Genomic DNA, 15,752 nt, shown 5'->3' with positions numbered 1-15,752 from the left:
CTTGTTCTGAACATGTTTATGCAAGTATGATCTCTGCATATCCATCTAGTACTTATCTGAATTATATTGTGGATCCATGTCTTAGTTTTTATTTGGACATGAGCCTACTGTCAATAAAGAAAACTGATAGTAAGGACCCAATAATTTTCACTTCTTTTGGTGCCCCTCTGCACTTCATCCTGATCTTAAATTCTGCTTAATCGTAGATGCAATTCAAGCACAATTGAGCAAAAATTCATTGATAACTGTCTCTGTTGCTGAAGATATATCATAAAACATGAATATAGATCTGTTCTAGGAAGCATCATGTTGTTCTTTCATTGATAATCGTCTTTCTCAATCCACGTTCATGGGATGCAGCTGTAAAAAGCTTTCCCAGGGAACACCAGATATAACCCGGTGATCTTTCTTGTTCCAAAGTTTATTTTGGTTGCTTGTTTATATATTTTCTTGCACCTGTATCAGCTTTATGTGGTATCAAGATTAATTACTATATTGCTGCTATGTTTCTCTTTATCATCTTATTGCAGCTTGACTTCTGGCAATTGCTATGATGTATGATGGTGTATCTTTGTTAATTCCTTTTCCGGTATTGAATACACTTGGAGCATGAATTACCTTCTGAACCTTCTATCACTTGAGTTTCTTTATAACATTTCATTGCTGGTAGCATTTGGCGCAGAAAAACTGACAATTCTGTTTGGTCTACAGGTTATGGTTAAAAAGGGCCCATCTTCCCCTCCTTTCTTTGTTCCTGCGTCCCCTCCTCCCTTACTCTGGTGACTATGTACGACTTATTTGTTGTTGTCGATGCCAATTGTGTGAGATACATCTGAGAAAGATTTTTTTACTAAGCACTTGTGCATGCCGATATACATCTGAGAACAAATTTTTTTACTGAGCACTTGTCCATGCCGATGATAATAGTTTTCATTCTGCCTAAGCACTTGTTCAATGCCAATGATGATTTTTCTTATTTCATTCTATAATTTTGCCGAGGCTTTGGATATTTTCAATGATGTTTTTTGGATGCTACACTTGAGATGAGGCATTGGACATGTGCAGTGATGGCTAATTTTTTTCATACTAAACATTAGCCGAGGCATTGGACATGTGCAATGATGGTTAATATTTCTCATACTAAACTTGAGCTGAGAGAAAAAATTTCTCATCTTGAATATGTAAGCTATGCTACTAATGTTTTTTCTTCTTATTTGACAAAATACAGTGGTTGATACAATATCAGCTCTACCGATGTCCTTGATATTCTTTCAGCTCATTGATGAACTGTGGAGATTCTTGCTTCGACAGCTGTGGTAAGTATCTGACCAAACATCTTGATTTATACATTTAGTATATGACCTCATTATATATGTATTGGATGCTCTATCACTTGCAATTGCAGTAAGCTCATGATGTACATGTCATTTGTTGTCAATGTTGGTGCTCCCTAACTACTTACTGTATTGATATATTTATGAGAGCTGATTATTTTTATGATATATCATATATGCCATGTAGAAAGCATTGACCTGAGTTTTGTTGATACTCTGTTTTACTGCTTCGGAGCCAGAACAAGAACAAGAATCCGAGCCAGAACCTGAACTATTATGTGCAGTCACACATACAGATGAGTAAAAATATTGAGACTGTCTGCATTCTACTGCTTGTCTGATAAAAAAGACAGTAACCTATTCATTCTAATGTATATGAGAATGGCCTGTTTTTTTACTATTTTCAGCTTGGACTTACAGATTTAAAACTTATTTACTTTGATGCTTTTCTTGATTATATTATGTTGCTCTTCTGGGTACTGAACAGATGCTCTTGCTTGATTTATTTTACTGTTGGTTAACTCCCAATTTGAGTAATATACTTGCTTTCTGCAGGTCACATGCTTCAATCTCGGTTCGTTAGGAAATGAAGGGCCACATTTTGGTATGTTTGTGCATTTCATATTAGCTGGTAGTTGCCTCGTGCTAATGAATTTGGATATCTTAATACTTTGATCATAATAGGAAGAGGCTACATGCATGGTTAAATCAGAAATAGATGCATGATGGATGCAGTCTATGTTACTTTGGCAATTGATCCTCATCTTGAGGCTATGTAGAAAGAGGTGAAGCAGCTCATTGGTATTGATAATTCAAGGGGTGGGGTCATATCAATGGTCTCATCACCCTAGTGGGATGAGGTGCCCCACGAGATGATGAAGATTGTATCAGTTGTTGGAGGGGGATTGTGCAAGACTACTCTTGCCAAGTAGTGTATGATGAGCTAAAACTCAACTCGATTGTAGGGCCTCTGTTTTGGTTGGCCGAAATCCTGGTTTGAAGAAAGTTTTTATGGATATTCTTTTAGATCTTCACCAGGGGCGACAATAAACCTGTTGACGCTCGTTAATGACACCTTTTTAGTGTTGTTTTGGTGTGGTTTTCATACTCATTCTTATACTAACCCGCCACTTGGCACTTCAAATAACCCCATTTTTGCATGTGTCTGGTTTAGGAACAATGTTCATTTTTGAAGAAAAATGGACCTAAATGAACTACTTTTGCACAACGCTCAAAACCATGGACGGGAGCCCAGAACTCACTTAGGAAACAGGCCTTGAAAAGGGCCCAGGGCACCCCAAATCCAAGCCTAAACATCTGGCCTGGTCCGAAGCCCATTAGCACCCCCCCTCCTTCACAAAGCAAGAAAAGTTGTTGACTAATTATGAGAAACACACTACTACTATTATAGCTTAGCTAGCTTATCCACAGATGGAAAAACAGAAGGTAGCAAACGCCTCCGTGAAGGTCTTAGACCTGGGCCAGCTTCGCGCGGTGGAGCTTGTTGCACGAGCCGTCCTTACACAGGCAGACCACACCCATCCTCTCGGCGATAAAATTCCAATAAAACCAAAAATCACGTTTTTCGGTGGGGCCCGGTTATTTTTATTTGCCGGTCAAAATTTTCGTTTCTTTTGAATATGGCTCGGCCCAAAACCAAAAGCAGGCCACAGGCTACCCCGCGTTGCTCCTGCCAAGCCACCCCAACCCTAGCGAAGTAGAGCAGTAGCGATTCCCTCGACTGCGCCTGACCGGCGGCCGCCCGCTCGAGTTCCCTCGCCGGCCTCGCCTAGCTCCAGCCTCTAGGAGCTCCGGTCCCTCGCCCTCACCGGCCTCCAGGAGAAATCGAGCTCCTGGGCCACTGCCGGCACCGCGCCACCTGGGCATTTGGCGTTGGAGGGAGGCGCCGCCGCTGCCGGGACCCGATTCCCTGACGCCGTACCGGCCCTGTGCCTTCCCCGACGCCTTGACTAGGCTACCAGAGAAGGTGAGCCTCTTAAATTTCAGCAGTGCTTGCCGATTGTAGCAAGGTAAGCTGAGCCTTTTCAATTTCAGCATCTCGGAGTGGTGATGGCAATGGATGGGGGAAGGGAAGATGATGCGCCTGCGCGTCCCACGCGAGGTCCTGATGATGCTGTTGAGCAAGATGCGGTGCAACGCCGCTGCAGAGGTAAAGGCATCGCTGGTGCATCCTCCAGTGGTGCCACCGGCACATCATACAGTGGTGCCATTCCTAAGGGAACAACGGACAGTAACGGTGGAGTGGAGGTGACTGCAAAATATGGTAAATCGGCAAACTAGTTGCTTATTAGACTGTCATTGTGAAATGTTGGTTATTTATCTTGTTTTGAAGTGCTGATTTGAGTAGCTCCCTTAGTAGTATTGTGAGATTTAGATTTTAGAGTTTAGATTGGCAAGTGTGCAGCATAAATTTAATTGGCAAGTGTTGATCTGTACTATTGAACAATTCTTGATCTGTACTATTGAACAAGTTCAATCCGTGATATACAATGATATACAATGATTTAATTAGCAAGTGTGCTGCATAAATTAAAGTTGAGTTGATTTAATTGGCAAGTGTGCTACATAAATTAAAGTTGAGTTTGTATGTGTTCCTGCAGGGAGAGTGGTGAAGTTAAATGGACCAATTGAGGTCACATGGAGCCATGGCGAGCCTTACCCCAAACCTAATGGGGCTGGATTTCTGTGCTACTATTGTTTTAAAACAAAAAAGGGTGGTGGTGTATCTCGTCTAAGGGAGCATCTTGGTGGAATAACTGGGAATGTAGTGGAGTGTAAAAATGTGCCAACGCATATTAAGAATATAATGGCAGATGAATTTGCATCAGGAAGAATAAGAAGGAAGAGAAGTACTAATCTTCGTCTCTATGTTGAAAAGGAGGTGGCAACAGAAAGGGTATCTGGTAGGACAAGCATCCCTCTTGATGAAGAAGCACAGATTGAGATGGCAATGAGAGAGTCTCTAAGGGATTCTAATTCCGCCATGCAGCAAGATAATTCTTCATCTTTTGGCAAGTCTGTTTGTAACAAGACTGGTGCAAGTTATTCAGCTAATCATCAAACTACGATTGATAGATACTATAAAGGTCCTGGAAGTTCTTCCAATGCTCCTTTTGATGTTGATTTGGCTCGCAGTAAGGCCCAAGCACAACCTCGGGTGGATGTTATGCTAGAGGGGGTTGCCAAAGAGCAGCTTGGGAAAGCTTGGTCAAAATGGTTTCATGCTAATGATATTCCCGGAAGAAAAGCGGACTGCCCATACTTCCGCTCAGCAATTAAGTTAACCCAACAATTTGGTGAAGGAGTGCCAATTCCACGTGGGAAAGAAATAGATGGTGCCTTGCTGGATATGAATTATGCTGACATGGAGGCTCACATGGCTGCCTTCAAGGATGATTGGAAAGATTATGGGGTTACTGTCATGTGTGATTCATGGACAGGTGAATACTTGTACCTTTGTAGGCCTATATTTTATTGTACTGTCCATATTGAAATAATTAATCTTGTGCACTTAGCGTTGTGTTTTTTCTGCTGCATCTACAGGTCCTACCATGATGTCCATCATTAACTTCATGATATATTGCAATGGACGCATGTTCTTCCATAAGTCTGTAAATGCAACCGGTGATACTCAATGATGTTCTTGTTGTCATGTTTTTTATTTGTAGGCTGCATGCTATGATGAGAGAAAAGATAGGGAGGGAGCTGATTCGGTGGAATGCCACTAGATTTGGCACTGTTTTCATTTTTCTCCAGAGTTTTTGGGATAGACAAGATAAGTTCAAGCAATGGATGGTATCTGATGACTGGGAGAAATGTGTGTGGGCTGGTAAGGCTGACCATGATTTCACATATGATTGTTTGACCAGCAAAAAATGGTGGAGTCAAATGGAAGTGGTGTTAAAAGCTGTCTCCCCAATCTATTATGTACTTCGTTTAGCTGATCAGCAACAGGAGTTCTATTCTATATCTGCATTCATTCCAAAAATGATGGAATCTATGGCAGAAATATGTGGCAATTTAAGTGATAATACCATCCAAAAAAATCTACAGAATAGGGTGTTGGAAAAAGTCCAAGGAAGACTTGATTATCTTGTCAATGATACACTTATGCTTGCAGGTGAGGGCTTAATTGATAAATTGTTCAATTCATGTTGTTGTTTCATGCATCACTAATTATTAAGATTGCTGATTTTATTTTATTTTTTGTTAGCTGCCGCACTTGATCATAAAGCACTGTACACTTCCAAGCTTGCAAGGAAACCAAAGTCAGACATGTTGTCACATTGGCCATCAAGAAGCTTGCAGGCTCATCTTCAAAGGCTTCTGCTGCAATCGATCAATTTACTTTCTTCTCAAAACAGGGAGGGTTATTTGGAGGAGCGGAGGCTCGAAAATCGGCTCTTAATGGCCGGTGTAGTGCAAGTAATTGCATGTTTAATTTTTTTTAATGTGCATTATTTTGTTGCTTTCTTATGTTTGAATTCTTATTTCATTTACCATCATTTTCCTAGCTGATTGGTGGGATCAATATGGTGGAGACTATAGTGAACTACAAGAGGTTGCAAGGCGTATTGTCTCACAATGCATGTCCTCTAGTGGGTGTGAGCAAAATTGGAGCACATTTGCCTTGGTGCACACCAAATTGAGGAACCGGTTAAGTTACGATAAGCTTCACAAGTTGGTTTTTGTACATTATAATTTGAAGTTGCGTATCCAACATTTCGTAACTGACATGCAAAACCTTCAAGAAATGCAAACCAACAAGGAGCATGAAAGAGATTCTGATCCTTGTAGCACCCTAATAGATGTGACTATGTATGATGAAAGGAACCCGATCATGGATTGGTTGTGCACCTCTAGGAGTGAGTCCGCACCGACTCTAGATGAACGTGATGACCAGAGGCCCGAATCCCCTAATCCTAGCAGACTTGTTATAGATGAGTTAGGGATTAGTGATGAAGAGGTGGCTGCATTTTAAAATAAGATTGGTGGGAAACGGGGTAAGAAAAGGAAGGAAGAATTTGAAGATATTTTCTCTGATTATGAATCAGAATCGGATCAGCAAGTTAGCCCTGTTTATGCTGATTCAGGGGAGAGTAGTTCTGATGACAGTGAAGGCAATGGTAAGTTTAATTTTTGATGGGATTCTGCATATTATATACTGTAGATTTGCTGAAATATTAATTTTATTAAAGGTGATGGTGATGCTGTTCATGCTTCCGGTGATGCAAATGAACTTGGAGAGGGAGGCTCGACAACTCAGGAAGGAGGTAATGTTCCTTGTACTAGTACTTGAACAACTTGCTATGGAAAATCTTGGTCCACTATTGATCAACTTGCAATGGAAAATTTTGGTCCACTATTGATTAATTTGTATTCTCTTATCAGCTGGTAAGGATAAGGGAATCCCTCTCCGTCCGAGCTCGAAAAGGATGAATAAACGTTCTGTCAAGACCTTGTACTGAAGCCTGAAAGTCAGATTCGAGGGTCCATGCAAAATGAATTGTTATTTGCCTGGGTTTGAGCTTGTCTTTTCGTGTGCTTCTAATATTTAGGACCATGGACTATTCTATGTAGTAATTGTTGGTACTTGGAATTGGAACTATGGATGGAGACTGTAATATTTGGGATTGAGCATCTTCGTGTGCAATATTTGAAACTCCATGTTGAACAGACTATCTGTTGCTTCGTGATAGCCATATTTCTCATTTCTATGCATTGTTATATCTTTTTCGCTTTTAGATTGTTTGAAAATAATCTATGTTATTCTCCGTACAAAATGAGGTATTTTTTTGAAATTTCGTCCGAAAACAAAACGTCGAATCCGAGAATTTTCCGATAAATTCGATAAACGTGTTTATCGGTGACCTCCGGTTTTTTTTGTTACCGGTAAAGGAAACCATGGTGCCCGGTGCCGACCGCCCTCGCGACGACGGTGGACACGGTCACCTCCTCCGGGAGCAACGTGCGGATCAGGTCGTCGTCATCCTCGGCACTGGCAGCTAAGGGCGCGTACAACGGGGACATCGCCGCCGAATAATCGATCGAGAGAGAGAGTTCTCGACACGTGACGGCGACGTATGCGTACGTATTCTATGATCGATGCGACGAGACTTGGCGTTTGAAAATTTATTTATGTTAATTAATGCACAGAAGATACCAGCTCGATTACTATCGCTTCTTTTTCTTAAGTGTTATCCTTGTTTGTTAAGGATGCACAATGCGCGAGTACAAGTAGTACTCGAGGTGATAATAGATTATGACTTATCTAGTACTCTTATCGTAATCCAATTTGATATCTTTATATACTGTATTATTTGCTAAAAATTTTGGCACACGACAAAAACATATTTCCACATGGCAAAGCCTTTGTCTTGTGCAACACACGACAAAGATCTTACATTATTAAATTTTTTAGTCTCTTTACCACCTCTACTATAATTACTATACGAATACGACATGGTCTATGCCTACAACGTAGGGAAGGAATTACAGTCTTATACCATGGAAAAAAGCAAGCTTATATTATTATATATACCATATATAAATGGTATATATATATATATATATTGCACGGAAACCGAAATGACACTAGCTTGGATCCTGCGTGATAAAATCCTCGCGTGAATCTCGTGAACTCCTATCGTTTCCATCGCCGGCCCTAGGAAGCTAAGCTTGCGCGCGCCCGCGTCTCTTTGCGCTCGATCTGCCACGCCGGCGTCGACGGCCATGCCGCCGCCGCCGTGCGACGAGGAGGTGCTCACGATGACCGTTGGCTCCTACTCGGAGGCCACGAAGCCGGCCAACGGCAGTTGCATCAAATCTGCCCCGGTCCACGTCGGCGGCCACTCCTGGCGCGTCGTCTTCTACCCCAACGGGAGGCTCGCCGGCACCACCGGGTTCATGTCCCTCTACCTCCTGATGGACGAAGATGGCCGCCGCTGCCGCCGCTGGGGGGGACGTCCACGTGATGTTCAGTTTGATGATGCGCGACGTGAGAGGCGGGGCGCGGTGTCTCACGTCCGGCAAGGTCGCCGCCGCCTTCGGCCGGAAGGGGGACGCGTGCGGCTACGAGTGCTTCGTCTCGCGCGAGCACTTCGTGGAGTTTTTCAAGAGCGGCGATCACTTCGCGATCCGATGCGAATGCGACCTCACCGTTTTTCCGGCGGGCAGTCGGCCAGAGCTCGGAGCCAGCCGCCGAGGTGTCGTCGTCACGCTCTCTAGCCACTCGAGTCCATCCGGCGAGAAGGCGCCGCCGCCAACGCCTGCCCCGGTGAATCCATCCGTCGGGAGGCCAGCACCACCGCGGTCATCTGATGGGCCGAGGGGACAGCCGCCGCCGGAACCGCCCGTCCTGAGGGCCAGGGCGCCGCCGCTGTCCGGGCTGCACGCGCGGATAGATCTAGGCCGCCTCCTGGCGACGAAGGAAGGGGCAGATGTGGAGTTCGAGGTTGGCGGCAAGATTTTCGCCGCGCACAAGTCCGTGCTCGCCGCCCGGTCGGCAGTTTTCAAGGAGGAGTTCTTCGGCCCGACCAAGGAGAAGGACACCAGCTACGTGCGCATCAGCGACATGCACCCGGAGTCGTTCGAGGCCCTCCTGAATTTCATGTACACCGACTCGTTGCCGGAGATGACCATGAATTCACTGAAAGATGGGGCCGTGCTCGCCGAGGATCTCCTCATCGCCGCCGGCCAGTACAACCTGAAGGATCTCAAGTCACTGACGGAGAACAAGCTGTGCAGCCATGTCGGCGTGAGCACGGTCCTGCTGATGCTGGCAATAGCGGAGCAATACCAGTGCTGCAAGCTTAAGAAGATGTGCCTAGGGTTCATCAGTTCTAGAGCGAACGCGTGGGCGATCATGTCGACGAACGACATTGAGAATCTGGCAAGAAGCAGCCCCTCTGCCGTGAAGGATGTGATCGTTGAGATTTTGGACACAAGGATGGCGAGGAGCAAGCGTCTCATCAAAGCTTTCTGATAGCGATCCGATGCCTTGACCAGCTCTCCATAGGCTAACGGACTAGCGCAACGGCCGCGCGTACTGCGCCCGCCTTGCGCGCCACGCGTGCCAGTGCGCGCCCGCCGCGCTCGCCACGTGCGTCCGCCGCTCGCCACGCGAGTTCACCGCGCGTCCGCTCGCTGCGCTCCCTCCCGTTGGACTCGCTCCATCGTGTACATGTATTTATATGTGATGATGAGATCAATACAATCTAAGGCTTGATCATTTGCTTCTCTTCATGGTATCAGTGACCGGCGTTTCCTCCCTGGATAACGCGTTCGGCACCACCTCTGCTTCCGCACCCATGGCGCACTCCCCTGCCCATTCCTCTGCTTCCTCCGATGATCTCTCCGACGTCGAGCCCCCTCAGCCTGCATCAGCCGCTGTCCTTTAGACGGTGAACATCCGCTCCCACGTCGCCGTCGTCCTCGACTTTGAGGAATCCAACTACACCCAATGGCGCTCCTTCTTGGACTCCGTCCTCGGGAAGTAAGGGCTGGAGCACCATGTTCGGGCTCCAACACCGATGGCGCAGTGCACCGCCGAATGGTGCATGATCGACCACTGCATCGTCAATTGGATCTACACCACCGTCTCCAAGCCCGTCTTCGACATCATCCACAAGCCCCACATCACCGCGTAGCGCGCGGTGATCCTTGAAGCTGAATTCCGCGGCGTCCAGCAGGGGGACATGTCCATCTGCGACTACTGCACCAAGCTCAAGCCAAGTCAAGTCCTCAACCTCCTCCGTGGCCTCCACCCCAAATACCGTCACGTCAAGCCGGTAATCAAGTCCAAATCCCCACCCCATACCTTCGCCACTGCCTATTCGTACCTTCTTCTTGAGGAAGTCAGCGACGACCACGACTCCAAGATGGAGGCCGGCCTCGCGCTCGTCGCCGGCCACTCTGCTTCTTCCACTGGCGGATCTTCCTCGATCACCAATGGCTCCAACCCCTCTACTGCCGCCTCCGGATCCAGTGGCCAACGCCCCAAATCCAAGAACAAGAGGCGTGGTCGCGGGTCCCCTTCTGGCGGTGCTTCTTCCTCAGCCGGCGGCGGCGGCGGCAATGGAGCCGGCGCTCCTCAGCAGCGCCCCAACTGGCCGGCCGGCTACAACCCATGGACCGGCCTTGTCCAGGCCTGGTCCATGCCATGTTGGCCCAGCAGCAGGCGTCCCCCAGCTTCCCGCCTGCCCCGTCGACCGCCTGGGACCAGAGCGCTTTCCTCGCCGCGCTCCAGTCCACCGGCGTCCCGCAGCAGTACCCGCCGAGCTCCTCCGAGTGGTTCGTCGATTCCGGCGCTTCCACACACATGGCGTCCTCCCCTGGTAACCTTCATTCCCTTCGACCACTCCATTTTCCCACATCCATCACTGTCGGCAACGGTGCCCAGCTGCCGGTGTCTCACACCGCAGCCGCCACCATTCCGACAGGATCCCCCCCCCCCTCTCCCTAAACAATGTACTCGTTTCACCTTCCATTGTTACAAATCTCATTTATGTTCGCAAGCTGACTCGTGATAACAATGTTTCCATCGAATTTGACCCTCATGGCTTCTCCATTGAGGATCTTCCAACTCGCACGGTGATGCTCCGATGTGAGAGTTCCGGCGAGCTCTACCCTCTACGCCAGCCCCGGAACCTTGCATTCAGCGCCTCGGCGGAGACGGTGGATCTCTGGCATCAACACCTGGGACATCCAGGCAGCCACTCTTTGGTTCAAGTTCTGCGATCATTTGATTTCCGTTGTAATAAATCAGCTGCCCATGTCTGCCATTCTTGTCAGCTTGGCAAACACACTCGACTACCCTTTTCATCCTCCAATACAGTCTCTTATTTCCCTTTTCAACTTGTTCATTCGGATGTTTGGACGTCTCCCGTTTACAGCAACTCCGGTTACAAATATTATCTTGTCTTGCTGGATGATTTTACTCACTATGTGTGGACTTTCCCTATCCGTAACAAGTTTGATGTCCTGGCGTTGCTTCGTGTGTTTCACGCTTACATTCGCACGCAGTTTGGTTTGCCTTGGTTGGCCTTGCAGACTGACAATGGGCGGGAATTCGACAACTACACCATGCGCAGCTTCTTCTCCGAGCACGGCGTCGCTCTGCGGCTCTCATGCCCGCACACGTCCCAGCAGAACGGGAAGGCCGAGCGGATCCTGCGCACGCTCCTCGTCCACAGCGCCGCACCCACCTCGTTCTGGGCCGAGGCTCTCGCCACCGCCACATTCCTCCTCAACAGACGGCCGTGCCGGGCCACCGGCACAACGACGCCGTTCGAGCTGCTCCTCGGCACCCCTCCCTCCTACACCGAGCTACGAGTGTTCGGGTGCTTGTGCTACCCCAACCTATCGTCGACTACGCCGCACAAGCTGAGCCCGCGGTCGACCGCGTGCATCTTCCTCGGTTACCCGGCGGATCACCGTGGCTACCGTTACTACGACCCTGCGGCACGACGCGTCTACACGTCGCGCCATGTTGTCTTCGACGAGGCCCGGTTTCCGTTCCGGTGGCTGTCTCCCGCGACTGCGACTATGTCGAGCCCTCCGCCGCCGCCGTTCCACAATGATGACGCCGTCCCTCCCCCTCGACCACGCTCTGCCGCGACGGAACATGGAGACATCGGTACACCACCGTCCGGACCGCCCCCGGTGCTCGACTGCTCACCTGCGCCGTCCGCGGGCCACGCGCCGCCGCTGCTCTCGCCGACTCCTTCTGCATCCGTGCCACCAGAAACGGCGGCGACACCGACTGCGTCCGCTTCAACAGCGGACCCGGTGCTTAGGGACCACGCCTCGCCACTCCCTCGCCACCCGATGGTGACACGCTCTCGCGCCGAGGTGTTCAAGCCGAACCCCAAGTACGCGCTGGCCACCTCGACGTCAACCATCTCCCCCATTCCGACGTCTGTCCGTGCTCTGAAGGACCCCAACTGGCTCGCTGCCATGCGCCTAGAGTACGACGCACTGCTGGCCAACCGGACGTGGCGTCTCGTGCCACGGCCTCACGGCGCACGCATCATCACCGGCAAGTGGGTGTTCAAACACAAACTCAACACCAACGAGAGTCTCGAGCGGTACAATGCGTGATGGGTTGTCCGCGGGTTCAACCAACGCCCAGGCATCGACTTTGGTGAAACCTTCACCCCCGTCGTGAAGCCGGCGACCATCCTCACGGTGCTCACCATTGTGGCTTCCAAGCAATGGCCTGCCCACCAACTTGACGTGTCCAACACCTTCCTCCACGGCCACCTCGACGAGCAAGTCTTCTGCCAGCAGCCCACGGGGTTCGTCGACCCGTCTCAGCCTGACGCCGTCTGCATGATGTCGCGGTCGCTCTACGGACTACAGCAAGCACCGCATGCGTGGTTCACCAACTTCGCGAACTATGCTACTACCATCGGCTTCACTCCAACACGCTCTGACTCGTCTTTGTTCGTGTACCGGCATGGCAACGATATGGCCTACCTCCTTCTCTACGTCGACGACATGATCCTTACTGCCTTCTCGACATCACTTCTGTGCTCCATCGTCGGCAAGCGGCAGTCGACGTTCGCTGTCAAGGACATGGGACCTCTGCGCTTCTTCCTAGGCATCGATGTCCGTCGGGACAAGGATGGCTTCTTCCTCTCCCAGAGCCAGTACGCCTTCGACCTCCTGGAGCGCACAGGGATGACGAACTGCAAGCCAGTTGCCACCCCGGCTGACACCCACCCGAAGACGTCGAGCTCTGATGGCAAACTAATCGACGACGCGTCCTCCTACAGGAGTATGGCCGGTGCTCGCCAGTACTTGACGATCACTCATCCCGACATCGCCTACGCAGTGCAGCAACTCTGCTTGCTTATGCACGCGCCTCGCGACTGCCACTCCGCCATGCTAAAACGGGTCCTCCGCTACATCAAGGGCACGACTACACACGGGCTCAAGCTTCAAGCCTCTGCAACTCCGGTGCTCATGGTGTATTCCGACGCGGATTGGGCGGGATGTCCTGACACCCGTCGATCCACGTCGGGTTTTTGCGTCTTCGTCGGTGACTCTCTGGTGTCATGGTCCTCGAAGCGCCAGACGACGGTGTCCCGCTCCAGCGCAGAGGCAGAGTACCGCGCCGTGGCGAACGCCGTCGCAGAGTGCACTTGGCTTCGACACCTTCTAGGCGAGCTCCATTGCGTCGTCCCCAAGGCCACAGTGGCGTACTGCGACAACATATCGTCGGTGTACATGTCCAAGAACCCGGTCCATCATCGCCGCACCAAATATATCGAGCTCGACATTCATTTCGTGCATGAGACGGTTGGTCTCGGCGAGCTCCGGGTTCTACACATTCCGAGCGCTCACCAGTTCGCAGACATCTTCACAAATGGGCTATCTACATTGCTGTTCAACGATTTCCGGGACAGTCTCGCCGTCGTCAAGCCGGACTTTCAGCCGACCGTCAAGACTGAGGGGGGGGGGGGGGGGGTGATAGCGATCCGATGCCTTGACCAGCTCTGCATAGGCTAACGGCCTAGCGTAACGGCTGCGCGTAATGTGCCCGCCTTGCGCGCCACGCGTGCCAGTGCGCGCCCGCCGCGCTAGCCACGCTCGCCACGCACGTCCGCCGCTCGCCACGCGAGTTCACCGCGTGTCCGCTCGCTGCGCTCGCTCCCGTTGGACTCGCTCCATCGTGTACATGTATTTATATGTGATGATGAGATCAATACAATCTGCGGCTTGATCATTTGCTTCTCTTCACTTTCATTTTTGCTTGCTGTTTTCAGATGCTCCTTTTGGTGTTTATTTGGTATTCTTAAAAAACATTAGAGATGCAGTGGTCATTCTTTTCTTCCAGAGAAATACTACGGCAAGCTTAACACTGGCCTGTATTGACGAAGTTATTTTAGTTTCAGCATACGTTGTAATCGTGTGGTACTTGGGTCACTTTTCAATAAGTGTTGTGAGGTTTATGTTTCCCTATAGGAAAAAGTTCGGTTTAATTTATTTTACGCCATCAAACTATCACAAAAATTCAATTTTCAACCATCAACTATGAAATCGGATAACAGAGACTATCCAACTGTTGAAACCAGACAAATTTAGCCCCTTAGGTGGTTTTCAATTTTGTGAGAATTAAAAGTATTCAATTTTCAACGAAAAAATTCATAAGTAACTCATTTTAAGTTAGAAAATCATGAAATAAGCATCAAAAGTTTTATGTTCATAATATTTGGATATTTGTGGTTATGCCTTTTTTTCTGAATAACTAAGATTCAAATAGAGCAATAATAGATAGTTTATATTTTTAGAAAGTTTTTAATACTAATTTCATATTTTTCTAATTTAAAATAAATTAGTATTGATTTTTTAGATCTAACTAGAATTTTTATTTAAAAAAATAAAACCACCTTCGAAACCACCGTAAGAGTTCGGTTTCGACAGTTGGATGGCCTATGTTGTCCGGTTTTGCAGTTGAAAAGTTTAAAATAGATTTTTACTATAGTTGAAGGATATAAATTGGACTTTCTCCTTTCCTATATGCGCGTCTTTCTGCGCATTTGGATCATCACATTCACCTTAATTATGTGCTTTCTGCGATTTTGAAGACGAGCAGCATCCATTGTGCACCTGTCCTTTTTTTGCGGGTAATTGTGCACCTGTACTGGAGCAGCTGTGCCATGACAGTGGTGTTCTTCTGGAGTTCCAATGACGATTCAAGATGCTTGGGATCACTGTGCTCTTGTACGCAGTAATTTACAAAAGTGATTTCTTGCTGCATACTAATTGGGCAAAAATTGATAATTAGTACAATTAGGGTGTGCGATATAATCAACAACCAAAACCAATAAATCTGGTAGTTCGTTTGGAAGATCACGCGAAGGCGTGATTTGCAGGTCTACAACTGACGACGTGATCGCCTGAGAGAGAACGGCCGCGCGCCTCTGGCGTTCTGCCATGTCGGCGCCAATACCAAAGCCGCCGCCGCGACCATCAGTCCAGCAGGCAGCGGCGCCGGCGGGAGCATCAAGCAGGGCGCCTGCACCGGCGCTGCGCTCCTCCATCTCCATGTCGGCCTGCCCGCGGATCTCGGCCGCCTTCTCGAGACCAAGCAGGGCGGCGCGGAAGTGGACTTCGAGGTGTGCGGCAAGGTGTTCGCCGCGCACAAGCTCGTGCTCGCCGCCCGGTCGTCGGTCTTCATTGAGGATTTCTTCGGCCCAGCCAAGGAGAAGGCCACCGGCAGCAGCCACATCCGCATCTGCGACATGCACCCCGACGCGTTCGAGGCCCTGCTGCATTACCTGCACACCGACTCGCTGCCGGCGACGGTGACGAACGCGAGGGAAGAGGCCGCCGTGATAGCCCAGGATCTGATCGTGGCGGCTGACCGGTACAATCTCAAGGACCTGAAGC

The 15,752-nt window shown here is 49.0% G+C and overlaps 1 protein-coding gene across 1 annotated transcript; it reads left to right on the top strand.

The window, feature by feature from the left end:
• The first annotated feature begins 8,289 nt into the window (after nucleotides 1-8,289).
• On the top strand, nucleotides 8,290-9,339 carry LOC120659138 (BTB/POZ and MATH domain-containing protein 2-like). The gene has a single exon (XM_039937190.1). It carries the CDS (start codon nucleotides 8,290-8,292, stop codon nucleotides 9,337-9,339), a length of 1,050 nt encoding a protein of 349 aa, XP_039793124.1.
• Nucleotides 9,340-15,752: the final 6,413 nt, after the last annotated feature.

The sequence above is a fragment of the Panicum virgatum genome, chromosome 2N, assembly GCF_016808335.1.
Source record: "Panicum virgatum strain AP13 chromosome 2N, P.virgatum_v5, whole genome shotgun sequence".
Taxonomy (NCBI): domain Eukaryota; kingdom Viridiplantae; phylum Streptophyta; class Magnoliopsida; order Poales; family Poaceae; genus Panicum; species Panicum virgatum.
The sequence above is the reverse complement of the archived record's forward strand: the minus strand, read 5'-3'. Positions and strand labels throughout refer to the sequence as shown.